The sequence below is a fragment of the Pleurodeles waltl genome, chromosome 10, assembly GCF_031143425.1.
Source record: "Pleurodeles waltl isolate 20211129_DDA chromosome 10, aPleWal1.hap1.20221129, whole genome shotgun sequence".
NCBI lineage: Eukaryota > Metazoa > Chordata > Amphibia > Caudata > Salamandridae > Pleurodeles > Pleurodeles waltl.
The window spans coordinates 339240365-339254676 of record NC_090449.1 but is presented as its reverse complement, the minus strand read 5'-3'; the positions used below and the strand labels follow the sequence as shown (position 1 = coordinate 339254676).

At 40.6% G+C, this 14312-nt stretch overlaps 1 protein-coding gene across 1 annotated transcript in view; it reads left to right on the top strand.

The window, feature by feature from the left end:
* Positions 1-13580, top strand: part of FBXL16 (F-box and leucine rich repeat protein 16) — a 237595-nt gene extending 224015 nt beyond the window's left edge. Inside the window, exon 6 of the mRNA XM_069210550.1 lies at positions 11602-13580. Within this exon, the coding sequence (XP_069066651.1) occupies positions 11602-11750 (149 nt within the window). The 3' untranslated portion in view covers positions 11751-13580. The remainder of the gene's footprint in view (positions 1-11601) is intronic.
* The last annotated feature ends 732 nt before the right edge of the window (positions 13581-14312 follow it).

Sequence of the window (14312 nt, the reverse complement as noted above, 5' to 3'; positions counted from 1 at the left end):
TGTAGTCTGTGCAACAATAGGGAAAGCATTGGACTTCAGTGAGGTTAAGTTTACTATTACCACTCTAATCTTGAAACAGTAGGGAAGGGTCTGGACATCAGAGGGGTAATATTTACTATTTCCACTCCAGTATGTGCAACAGTAGGGAAAGAGTCAGACTTTCGAGAGGTAAAATTTACTATACCCACTCCAGTTTGAACAACAGTAGGAAAGTACTTCACTTTAAACTTAAAACATATCTAAATAACCCTATTAATTTACAACACATATAAAACTCTTTATAAGAAAAAATATATTTACCCAAAAAATAAATATTATATAAAAATATAAGACATTTAAACAATTTACATGATTAAACAATTATTAACAAACAATATAGTTTTCACCTTCCCAAACTATACCCCCACAAACCTAAGAACCCACTCTTAAAATATAACTAAAATAAATAACAATGAATAATCATTTTAATAATTTTTAATAAATTAATAATTAATACTCCCACCCAATGCAAACCCAACAGCCAGTACCCAATATATAACTTAGACTATAATTATTACACAATTTACATTACTAATCAACTGAATATCTATTAAAAATGAATTATTAATTACTCAATTAACTTCCCGTCCTGCAAACCCAGCACCCTTCACCTAATGTAGAACTAAAAAATATAATTAGAAAATGTTCATGAGTTTAAAAAAAGATGTACTGTTATTTATTACTTAATTACCTTCCCTCTTACAAACCCAGCGGCACACACCTGACAAATAACTAAAAAATATAATTATATCACAATTTACATAATTAATGATCAATTAAATAACTGAAAATAAATTGTTAATTATTACTTAACTTCCTACCCTATACCCCTACAAACCCAGTAACCTGCTTCAACACTACAAATTACTATTATCAATTAAATTAAAAATAATAAATCATTTAAAATGACAAACTATATTTAAAAATATGAAACAAAACACAATTAAAAACAATATTTGTGACATCTATATTAATGAAAACGATATTAAAAAAGATTCTTTAAAATGCTACCACTTAACTATTAAAAAAATAAAAAATCGATATTCTTGGCAAAGATATTTCTGCATCAAAGTATTTGTGTATCACAATATTTTTTTCCAATATTTCTACAACTTGATACTTAAAACTCAATATTTCGTCCAAACACCCTAAAGTTCCCCTTGGCTACGATGTGAGTCTCACTTTTCAAACTGGTCCAAGATGATTGTATCATATCCAGATTAAGAGTGTTAAATTTGTCAATGAGTCCCCCATTTTATGGAATGGAATTCCGAAGCTGTCCATACCAAGGCTACCTAATTGCCTCTTTCTCTCTGTTGCCATCCTGTTTATCTTGTTACTTTATTTCACTTCTGCAGCTACATATTCATCTTTGCTTTCTCCGTTAGTTGTTACGCTCTTCTTATCATTCCCTCTCTCCTCCTCTGTTCTCCCGTTTATTGCCTTTCTCTCTCTGAGTCAATTTCTAAAGTTGAAAATTAAATCCAGGCTCCCAAAAATGAATGACAGCACCCACCACCTACAGTCACTAGCATAAATTAACCACTACCTATGAGGAGGTTTCAGGGCATCGTCCTCTCTAACCTTCAGGCAAAGGCATTTGCCAACCAAGCTTCCAAAGGCAACACAATCCAAGAGAAGCAATCTATTTTATTCAACAAAAAGTAGATTCATTAGAATATTATGCATATTTCCCCTTCTGATCAGATTTGTCATTTAGATCAATTTTGTTCTTTTTATAAAAATACATAATTTTGTACACATTTTTACATTCATAATATCAGCAAACACTGGTTTTCCGTAGGGCAAACGAGCTTCCTCTGGGTTTAAAGAGTTTTATACACATATATATATATATATATATATACACACACATACATGCATACAGATAAACTGTTAATATATTAAACTGAACCAAATACTAGCTTTTTATTGAACGAGACAATGCTTCTGTCTGAACCTGTTGTAAGTTTGATTACCTACTAGAGAGGAAGAATAACCTACAAGGAATATATGAGGATATGATGAACACTTAGGAGAACAGACCAAAAAAAAAAAAAAAAAAAAAAAAAAAAAGAGTCTCTTCCAAGCTAGCAGAATATAGAAATTCCCGTAAAACAGATACTATTCTTATTCAGAAACGTTTCTCATGAGGATTATCTGCCTAGAAAGCAATGTGAAGTTCACCCATTTCTTACAGAGCTATAGAAAGAAACAGTACAAGAAGTTCAACACTTATATTCAAAAAGATTTTTTTCTGGCTAGTTCAGAAAAGCTTAATGTCAAAGAACTGTCTGGTGGCTACAGTTCAGACTTTGAAAAGCTTCTGAAGCATTAGGTTCATATTCATCTCTTTGTGTCCTGTCTTCTACTTTGAGTCAGAATCATTTCCTTGCTGCTAAAACGTATGTTCTTTTCTCTCTGTTCCATCAATGGACGTCTTGTGCACCAGGTTCAGTCTGGTACCTGTGTCCTCAATACCAACAATGATCCTAATGTATTTCTCTGGGCTTCAGAGCTCCACGACAATAGTCGCCAAAGTGTCATCACCAACCAAAGGATTCATGATTAGCACACAGAGCCACATTTTAAGGGGAGTGAGAGTACCACTATCACAGAGACTGGAAGGCAATGGCTATAAGCAGTGCTTTAAATGGGCCGGTACTCACCGGTACTGAGTACCGGCACTTTTTTATTTTGAGAGGGAGAGTACCGGCACATCTCAGGAAAAACGTAATACTTTTAATTGGATAGTACCGGCACTTCTCAGAAACAAGCAGGTACTCTATTACAGAGTACCTGCACTTCTATTTTTCCATTTAAAGCACTGGCTATAAGAAAACAAATACATGTTTTGTACCACATTATTTCACAGAAAGGAACAAACAGACTAGTGAGATTTCAATGCACAATGCCAGCATTAATGATGCTAATGAAACAGATCTATGGAGTAATTGCCTTTAATTACATTATTCTTTCAGTCATAATGCTAGTTGAATATTAGTACTTTAGAGAGATTGTTTTAAATGTAAGCAGGTTTGCCTCAAGCACGATAGGCCATGGAATGGTTCCTATGAAATTTAGAAGGACTCCCAGTTGAATTACAAAAAGAATTGGAAATGCCAACAGTAGCGGCTGGTATCATGAAAAAGTGGTGGGACAGTGTGGGGGGGGGGGGGGGACAAAAATAAAAAGAAAAAAGAACTTACTGGCCACCAGCCGCCTCGCTGTTTTTCTGCTCCTCTGCTATTGCACAGGCTGAGGCTCCCAGACTCCCCTATGGGCATCCCAGATGCTGCTCTCATGCTTGTAATACATTTACCGAGCATGAGAGAAGCACCGGGACTGGCCTGAGTGGGCAGGTTTTGCGCTCCCATGGGGCTGAGAGCCTGTGCCTGCTGTTCTCCTCTCACCAGTGCGGCTCGTGTTGGAAAGATATCAGTCCGCATGTCAGTTTGACTGTGCTAAGACAGCCAGGCAAACCAACGTGTACTTGCAGCAGTGCCCACAACTCCCCCTCCGTGCTTGCTGTAGTGCTGGTGGGAGGATGGCCCCGCCCCCAAGACTCGGCTCCCAGAAGAAAAATAAAATGATAATAAAACTGTTTTGTTATTTTATTTTTCAAGTTTGCATCTGTTGGCAGGTGGAGGGAAGACGCTCCTCCATAAGGGTGGGGCCGCCGGGTCTGACTTATACCTGAAAGTGCCTCTTCACTCACTAGGCACTCTGAATTTCGCCCTTTCACTCAGAAATCCATCACCTACTCGCTCATTTTACATTGATCCACCCACCCACCCACAAAAAAACAAACTCAACAAGTGCAGGCAAAATAAATTAAATATATAAAATTAAAAAAAGAAAAATGTTGCTACCTAAATGCAAAAGGAAAAGTGTTGTAATAAAATAAAAAAGTAAACATAGCAACCATCTTGAATGCTATATAACAATCAACCCTTAAAGGCCAATTGACTATCATATGCTTTTCACAATGAAAGTGTCAGTCTAACGCCTTTATCATATCTTTTCAAAATAAATCTGTCCCGTAGCCTTTATCATTGGTGTGTTACCATAACGAACTCAGGCCTACTGTACAGAGCAGAATATTTCCCACAAGGCAACCAGCAGGCATATTGTCCTAAAATTATAAATAGGTACAAAGCTGCTGATTGTAAGCCGAACTACAGCCCCTTCTGTAAAGTTTCACAAGGATTCTCAAAGTGAAAATCTTCCACCTCCAGGGTTTGTCAGAGGGCGTAACCGCAACCAAAACACTTCCTTACTATGGTAGCCTGCATTTCCATGTAACAAAATACCTGTCTACATATTGTGTAATAATAATCCTTTGTTGACTCCTTCAGTGCTGAAGCACACTCATGACCACCATAGCTGGGCCCTGTTTGTTTGAGGCAGTTTGTACATAAGCCTTCGAACTTTTTTCACACAAAAGGTATCCAGGACAAATGTGTGTGTTTTTCCCATGAATTGGGGGTTCTGAGGTACAGGAGACTTTTGGGATCCTCTTGAAGGAAACAAAGAAAACAGCAAAATGTAGCAGCATTGTGGAAAAATCTGAAAAAGTGCTGTGAAAGTATGTGTATGTTATCTTTATAGACACTATATCATAAAGGCTTACTGTGCTCTCCCAAGCGTCTAGGAACAGGCAGAGTTTTAAATATCACCACAGTTAACTGAAAGTGGTTGTCAATTTTTCTTGTTTTTTGCAATTTATGCCTGCTTGCACTTTGTTTAGGTAAATAGGTTAGAGAGAGAAATGGTATTTGTTGGTTGTTCTATACCTAGAGCCAACAACGAATAACCGCTTACAAATATGTTTAGTTGTGTATGGACCACACAACATTTTATAAGGTAAAAACTAATGAATTAAAAATAGGCAAGTAGAAAAGCTATGCATTTTTCAAATGTGCCAAAGAATCAGAGTTCAGAAAAGTGGTTATTTGTACAGCTCTGCATTTGGAGTTACCCCATAATAGCATGTGATTCTGAGGACATTTTGCAAAATGTGTTCTTTTTTTCACATTGACATAAACACAGAAGTTTAAAAATGTTTGACATTCGATAGATAATGAAAAACAATTGCACTAGCACTATTCAGTGTAACCAGACTTCTCCTGATTAAAAATGTTGTTCACTTGTGAGGCAGGGCCTATTGACCGTGATAGGAAAGGCACCCACCCACATGCAACGTGGCAACATCAATACTTTTCCTTGGGATTTCAGTGTCTCTGTAATGTGGATAGCTATGAAATTTGGATCCAAGGTCAGCTGGAATCCAGGAACCCCTACCAACCCTAGACATTTCTAAAAACTAGACACCTGGAGGAGTCTAGGGTGGTGTGTATAATGTGGATCCCACCACTCTTTCTTACCCAGAATGCCCTTCAGACATCATACTTTATCTAAAATTACCGACATTACTCACATTTAGGAGGGAAAGTTCCAGAATCACAAGTAATTCACAAGTCTTAATAACCAGCATTCCCACACTACTTCTACTAAAATCGGTACCCTCTTGTGAGATGAGGCCAATCAACCGTGACAGGAAAGCCCTCCAGGTGCAACATCACAATTTTGGCTTGGAAGTTTAGTCTTTCTTGGTATGCAGATAGCTGCTGTATTTGGGTTTAAGGTCGGTCATCATACAGGGACACCCAACAACCCCAAACATTTCTCAAAACTAGACAGCCCTGAGGGAGTTCAGGGCTGGTGTGGCTTGTGTGGATCCCACCACATTTTCTTACCCAGAATGCCCAGTAAATATTAAATGTGCCTCCTAATTCTGAAAGGGAACATTCCAGAATCTGTAAGGATCAACTAACATCCCAGGTTCCCATGCTTCTTCCAATTAAACCTCAAACATGGAAACATTGTGATTTTTGACCCATACTTCGATGTTCATGGGGGAATGTGATTAAGAAAACATGCAGAAATAAATGCAAGCCACACCACCCTGGATTCCCCCGGGTGTCTATATTTCTGAAATGCCCACTGTCTGCAAGGTTCCCTGGCTGTCCTTGACCCAGAACCTCATTTACTGCAGCCATTCCCAAAGTGAGAGGAAACTGGCCCCTTTATTGCAAGCCTGTATGTCAAAACTACACCCAAAGAAATCTCAAACTCTGATTATGACAACTTCTTGGGGGCAGAAATACCGTTTGCTCCCCAGGATTGGGGTTCAATGCCAAAATGGTTCACCACCACATTCCTTTTCTCACTTCCCCCCAATTAGCCTAATGGAATTTCAGTCCTCCTGCTGGGAAGATTTAGCCATTCACACGTTATCTGCCCTTCCTGTGGAAAGGGGGGGGGGGGGGGGTTCAGAAAACTCCAGGACATCAGGGAAAAAAAGTGACAGAAGAATGGGTTGTAGGCTTGCCACTCCCGGCACTCGACTGCAACCCCCAACCATGGGCACCAGACAATCTTTCGGCCCCCTATAGGAGGTGGATTGGTGTTATAAAAAAAACAACAACAAAAAGAATGATGCAAGGCTTTGGCCTGTCTTTGCATCGGGGCTGACCTCCAGGCACCATATAGTCATTCGGCCACCGTGGGTGTTGTAATGGTGGGTTTACCCTCTCTATGCTGGCACATATGTCAGAGCAATGCCCAAAGGTTTGCAATTTTCTTGTCACTTGCAAAAGGGATGGCAGCAGTATTTGGACTAAAGACCCCGGCGCAGATCAGTACAGTGAGCTCAATTTACAAAATGAAAACACTGTGCTGCGCACAAGCTTGAACTCTGCCCGTCTGCCCTTGTGCTGAGGACAAAATATTAGAAAACGATAAGGCTACAGGTTGAAACTGTGGCTACACCTTTTACTGACGGCAGACCCCACTCTTTTTTTTAAAAAAATTTTTTTAAGAGCCTGCAGTTGAACACCTTGCAACTCTCGGGTTTGTAGCACGGGGGAATCAAGGCGTGGGAAACATTGTGATCTGCTTTAAGTCAGGAAACATGTGATATTGTTTACTGAGATCTAGTTATAAACACAATGTTCAGCCACAAGTCAAAATCTCTCATTCCTTTATGATTTTTTTAACAATCATTTTTCTGTATTTCGCTCTTTGTAATAGACATTACCACACATTAGCAAATAGGACCTGCTCCTGTTCCTCTGAAACAAGCATTATTAGTGATACCCAATAGGTAAACGCCTGTTTATTCCTTTATAACAACTTCTTGATCATTCTTATCTGAGTCTCCATGTTTCTAGAGGTAGAGTGAGCTCATCTCACGTATTGGTGCCGACTCATTCTAACAAAATGACAAAGTCTACGGTTAGTGAATGATCAATCCACTAAAAAGCTTACAAAAGCTGTACGGTCACAGGAATCAGTGGAAGCCCATTTACTGAACATCTTTCAAAATACAAATCATCAAGACACATGACTGAGAAGGAAAACCAACCCCTGCAAAAACTAACAATAATGTAAATGCACAGAGCATGACAAGCAAAGAAATGTCTTTCAAAAGGTACGTTAACATTAGTTATATTAGCACAGGGATAGCTGTAGCCAACCAGCCACCTTGAACAACTTAGAATGAAATACGGAATAGAAGAACAAGGGTCCCGGGGGCCCACTTGGAAAAATTGCTGTGAAATAAACCACATTTTTGGAAATGTGACCTCTATGATCAGTTAAATTTGCATGCAACTCAATTTGGGGACACTTGAGATGCTGTGTGTTGTTGTGTTATGAGGAACATGGGTAATCGCAGTAGGAATAACATGATCCCACGCACATGTATTTAGGGGTACTGGAGGTTACAAACTATGTTAGACACTTCATATCCTGTTTTTGAAGTGGTCTGCCTCATGGTTAAATTATGCTTATTCAGTGTGTGAAACTAGTCATCAACCTCTGTTCTACTGTCCCAACTACTGGTTAATATTATCTCAGACCATTATTCCAGTATAGTTATGTTGAGGGTTTTACGTTTTAATACGCGCAGCAGACAATTATATCCAGTGGTGTCAAATCCATCAGCCTCTTTTGGAAAGCTATCTCAAACCTGATCAAGGTTGTGTTGCGTAAACTACAATTCTGGCATAGTTCTAGGAGTTTTGATTTCCCACCCAAGGGTGACACATGTGAACTAGGTTCAATGCACCAGCTCTGAATGTGAAAGACAGGTTATTGTAGCTACGTGGAATCCTACCCAATACATTGTTAAAGTGGATTCATTAGTTTTGAGTTACTAATAATCCCTACACTGGGATCTGGGGCACTGTGGTAGCAGAAACAAACCTGTTTTGCTCTTTACAATATTACATACACAAATGGTACTAAGAAGAATAGAAAATTTAACTAAAAGCATTCATAGAAACAGGGCAAACCTGTTTCTCAATACATCTATAACAACCACACGGAATACCATAAAAACAGCAAGAATGCACGTTGTGAACTATGAAAATAAATTAAGCATTTCTAACATAGTTCAAATGTAATCTAAAATGTAATCTAAAAGTGTACACCCTAAAACCTATTTCTATGCGCTACAGGAGAGCATGGAAAGTCAAACCTGCAATCTATACTTTCTTAGAGCAAAGAAATGCGCTGCATCTTTTGCTGTCCGCAAAAGCTGTGATTATCAGAGGTGTGAAGACACTGAGGGGGTCATTATGACCCCGGCAGTGAGTGTTAATGTGCCAGTATGACCACCAACAGGCTGGCGGTACACACCGTCACATTATGAGATTGGTGGGTTGGCTGTAGCCAACCCACCACTTCTCCACTCATACCGCCATGGCAGTATGAGCTGCCAGGCCGGAGATGTGTATCTCCAGTCTTGTGGCCGGCATAGTACAGCCGGCAGCATTATGAGCCTGCCTACCACCATGGTTGTCAAACCATGGCGGTAAGCCCTACCGGTGACATGGAATTCCTTCCCTGTCAACGGTGGGTGGCTCCCCCACCCCCACAGCACTCACCTGACAACCCCGTCCATCTAAACAGCCCCCATCTGATCCTCCCACACATCCCCTCCACTCCCATACACGCACACAACCGCAGCCACTCACCACGTATACACCCAATCACTCACACTGGCATACACTCATACACGCAGACATGCTCACAGACATTCTTACGACGATCACACTGACATGCAGACACGCACTCGCTTCACCACTCTTACACGCATACAAACACAACACACACAGACGCATTCACACACTCACTCACACATTCATGCACACACTCAGACACAAACACTTAACACCCCCAACTCTCCCACCCCCCTCACCTGTCGGAAGCTGGACTTACTTTGAGCGAGAAGGTCTTCCGGCAGGGAATGGGAAGGGGCACTGCTACCGCTAGCAGGACACGGGCAGGCCGTATGAATAGTCATAATACGACTGGTGGCATTCTACTAGCGTGGGGGTGCTGGTAGTAGCAGCGTCAGCTTACCACCGTCCCTCACCATGAACACTGCCGGATTTCCACCCTTCTTGTGACAGAAGTAAGGCAGTGCTCATAATATGGCGGACAGATGGTAGCCACAGTGGTGGTATTTTGGTGACCGTCACCGCAGCGGTAGGCGGTTTTTACCACCGATGTCTTTATGACCACCTGAGTGTTCATATCAAGATGATACTGGTGCTGTCCCAGATTTAGGTTCAATATGATTTCAGTTAGACAGTTTATGCACCAGACCACAGGATTCACTCGTTTAGTGTCCATTTTGCGACATGAGAGCATCCAGTTTTTGCTAAGTTCGGAAAGTCATGCATGTCCCAAATAGTGTGCTAGAGTCTGTCAGCATCTTTGTTCAGCTAAATAGGTGTACTCTAAGTTGTGTGTTTCCTTGTCGGAGCAGGAGAAACATAATGAAACACAGTAGATAAACAGTAAGATGGTTGGAAAACCTCCAAACAGGCTGGAGACAAAGAATGAAAAAAATGATGGCATCAGTCCAACTACTGTTTTAAATCCAGTTATGAGACCAGATCAAATGTTCTTAAAAAGATGCACAACACTAGTTGTCAAAGATGAGTTGAATATCATGTGTATGATATCAGCAAAATGCATCAGCTATTGCGTGTTTAACAGCCTTTGAATAATTGAAGCATTTGTGGCTGTTTGCAGATTATAAAGTTCAGCCACAGAAATCAAAGGGACTTCTTTTTGAAGTAAAACTGACAATTTGTTCAACTCTTGAAAAAAACATGTCCTTCATATCGATATTAAGCCAACGGTTATTTCTAAATTATGTTTTGAGGTCGCGGGTACAAGGTCCTTCCACAACATCGTATTGTTTTTTAAACGGTAATCACATATGGCTGGCAGGTGTTCCAACCCACAGCAAGTAAAATGTGTTAAAAATAAATAAGAACCATTGTTCAACAGTTCATGGTGTGTGGAGATGGATGAAATGAGAGTTAAAACCCAGCGTAACGCTGGCATCAAAGCACTACACATACAATGCAACAATACAGTATCACACAGATAGGAGTGTCCCGGCGATGGTTCTGCAACTTTCTGTACTGATATATACAGGGACTTCTTCATTTTAATTTGAACACATGTAAGAAAATGGAAATTTCCATGAATTGAACAATTGTGAATTGTGCACAGTTTAATTCCAGCCTACAGATTTATATTTTGCGCAGTTGTGAAAATGAATTACTCTGTGTATTAAACATGTCACTGGTGGTGTATCACTACCTAAATATGGTGCATCTCATTTTCTCGGCACTCAATAGAGTCTTTGTGGATTCTTTCTTTGCATTATTTTCTGTGTTAATGTTAAATTCTAAGGTTGAAAAATAACTGTTTCTGCACAAGTGGTAACACTATGAGCATAAGCTAATACTGAAAATAAATGGACTATCAGACCTAGACAGCAAGAGTGACAGTGCTAGACGAGATTTATGCTCCTGTGGGCAAAAACCTAGATTTAGCATAGGGCTACCTAAATTGGTATGACCACGTACTGTCTGCAAAAAGAGCAGAAATGCAAGAATTACAAAACTCAGATGTGCCTGAGGAGATGCAACAGTATCACATCTCACAAAGACTGGTTGTCTGTGAAGTCCAGAGCAAAATTGAGGATCTTCACTCTGCCTAATAGGTGCCTTCCTGGCTTAGCACCTAAAAATCAAGCTGACAAAATATCTTGATACCGTCCTTTTCGATTGCTCTTATTTTGGAGACCTCAAATTTCTAATGATTTACTGTAACATATTTGTCCTTGGGACCGGCTTTAAAAAGACTTCCACTCGATCTAAGGGAGAACCACTCCTTAGTATAGGTCAGGAAAGGATTAGAAAGCTGTATTTTCTTTAAAGAAAACCCCATAATCTCTCCATTACCTTCCAATCAGGATTTGTTGACTACCTAGAAACGTGATCTATGCTGTGCACTACGTTTGTAAATACAAAAGTAACTAAATAGATAAATGAAATAAAGCAAGAATTTGACTGTTGATGTGACAGTATGCAGTCGTAATGAATCTGTGTTCTGTTACGTTTCGGAGCTGAGGGATTGTATGTTTCAGGGGTTAATTGTTGAATCTAATTTCCCGTTTCCTGCTTTCAGGTTGCCCGCTACTCACTACCACTGGCATGTCAGGGCTGGTCCAGCTCCAAGACCTTGAGGAGCTCGAACTGACCAACTGCCCAGGAGCTAGTCCAGAGCTCTTCAAGTATTTCTCCCAGCACCTTCCGCACTGCATGGTGATTGAGTAAGCAGCCTTTGGGTGCTGACCAACGTGTGGAAGACGTTGCTTTCACTCTTCACCCAGCACTGACCATCCAAATGAGAGACTCGTCCCTGGAGGGAGAGACGCCAGGGTCTCCGACCTGCCATATGCTAACACATGGCAAGAACAGGGGTGCACATATCCTGCACTCCCAGGGAAAAGCTCCACGTGTACAGCACGCACCTTGTCGGGCTCCGCCTCATCCCATGTTCCAGCGAGGGGCTGTACATTTCCCCACCTCATCTCTCTTGTCTTCTGTGTTGTGGTCTCTGTGCTGAATTTTTTTAACATGGAAGACAACCCAGGCTGCTGTTTTCTGGAAAGGGGTTCTGGCTGTGTGGGGTATCTGATACTTTGGGGCTGTAATCAACCCTTCCTCCACACTAAATGTACTTGTTTCACTTGTAGGCCTGCCTATCGCTGAGTTGTGCCATCAGATGCCCTTTAGAGTGGCTCACCACTGCCTTTATGTGGTAAGCAGACAGGTGCTGGCCACATTTTGGAATTCATCATGTTCTTTCTCGTGAGGACTCAAGGGTGAGGAGAAAGAAAAGTATCACATGACCTGACGTTCTATAATTTACTGCAAGAATGGATGAACGGCTAAGTGGAAAAAATGCATGTTTGAGGGTTGCCATGATCGACTCCGGCAGGGCAGGGAAGAATGGCGGCAGACGTTGAGGGAATCACAAATGTGTGCCATTTGTTTACGTCGGCAAATGCCTCTAAATTTTACCACTTACTCCATCACAAACACACACAAAGCTTTAAAAGTATTTTGGTGTAGGACGCCACCAACTTTGTTAAAGAAGCCACAGGTTTGCGCAGCTAGGGAGAGGTAGGTGCTAGGATGAGGGGAACACTGGTCAAATACCTGTTTTCATTTTATTAATTTGAGATTACGTCTTGTGGCAAAACCTGCAAATTCAGCATGCTTTACTACCTTGCTTTGATCCTGGGGGAGAACGACTGAGTTAAGAGGGTGGACTGCAGAACGTTTCGGATTACCTGTAGTTCTAGATGAGCTTTTAATTCCTTTTATTGTAACCCCATAATCCTTGAACTGCAGGAGTCTGGAAAGAAGAGGCACTAATCTCTATAATATGTAGGACTACTCGTGCACCCTTGTTTCCAGTAAGAACCTCCTGAACCCCAGTCCCTTAAGGACAACATGAGGTGCATCTGAGAGAGGCAGCATCTATACGGAGACGCTTTGGAATTCATGGTTTCAATGCACTTACTAATACCAAGCTTGGTCTACAGTAGGAAGGTGGAGAGAAATCATCCAGAAGATGTCAGGGCAGCTTTCGGGCCAAACACACATACCTATTTGAGTGGTTGGACAGAAGTTTCTCGTTGGCCACAAATAGATGAAGGGTGGCACAGAGAATGCACTGCGAGATCTCCGCATCCCAATGTAGTTTTCCACTGCTAAACCTGACGAGGCCATGTGAATTGAAAGACCCAAGGTTAATGTAAAGAGAGGATAGGTGTAGATTGTGGGTAGTCCTACCAGCCTCTACCATTCACCTTCCATTTTTGCCTGATATTCCACTTTCTGCATGCCTTGGATTAAGACTAAGAATGGTACATACCGCACTACTAATTTAATATCCGTTACCTCATTCTTAATTAAATACATGCAATGTTAATTATAAACCTGTTCCTCCCAACACTACCATAACGAGAAGTGAGGTTTACTTCATCAATATGTATCAAATTAGAGGACAACGCACAGATTCCAACAAGCTCCAAGTCGATCAGTTCCCCATTTGTCCCTTATGTTTCTGAATTTCCACTAAATGTGTTGCTCTGCAAAACAGTTCATGTTTCTGTTTTCAAAATGCATTTAAAAACCTCCGTTTACGAATTCCTCATGTTAGCTAAACACTTGGAATGTGTGTGGACCAAATGACACGCGAGCGGAATGGTTCTCCCACGCTAAACTAACAAAAGCAAATTAGAAGAGCCTCAGAGAAGGGCCAGTGCAGATGGATCATCGACTTCTGCCTCTAAAAGAAGTCCACCAATGCTTCAATTAAGAAAGAGGATTGCCTTAGATTCGGGGACAACTCAAGAGCGGGGCATCGCTATTAGTTCAGGGCCCCACCTGTTAAACCACACTTCGTTCTTGTCCCGGCTTCCATCCAGGTGTACTATAGCCTACTGCCACTTTAACTAGCACATTAAAGCTAACTTGGTGATATGTTACTATCCAACAAAGATCTCTCTCCCTCAATTAACTCCTACATTAATCTATCAGTTAAAAACACATAAATTCAGTCTGTTTTTTTTACTCTGCTTCACACACAAATATAATAATTTCTGACTCAATCACTGACTCACTCTACAACCCGACAAGTAACACACTTGTGCATTATTTCTGTTACATCAAACATTAATTACTTATTTTATACTCATTCAATTACTAATCGATGTATTCATTGTTTATATTTAAACGGAATTTATTCATTCTCTTGTTCTGTTTATTGCTTTGCCCAACCACTGCCTCATCACTTTGATTAATGAAGAACTCACTCATTCACTT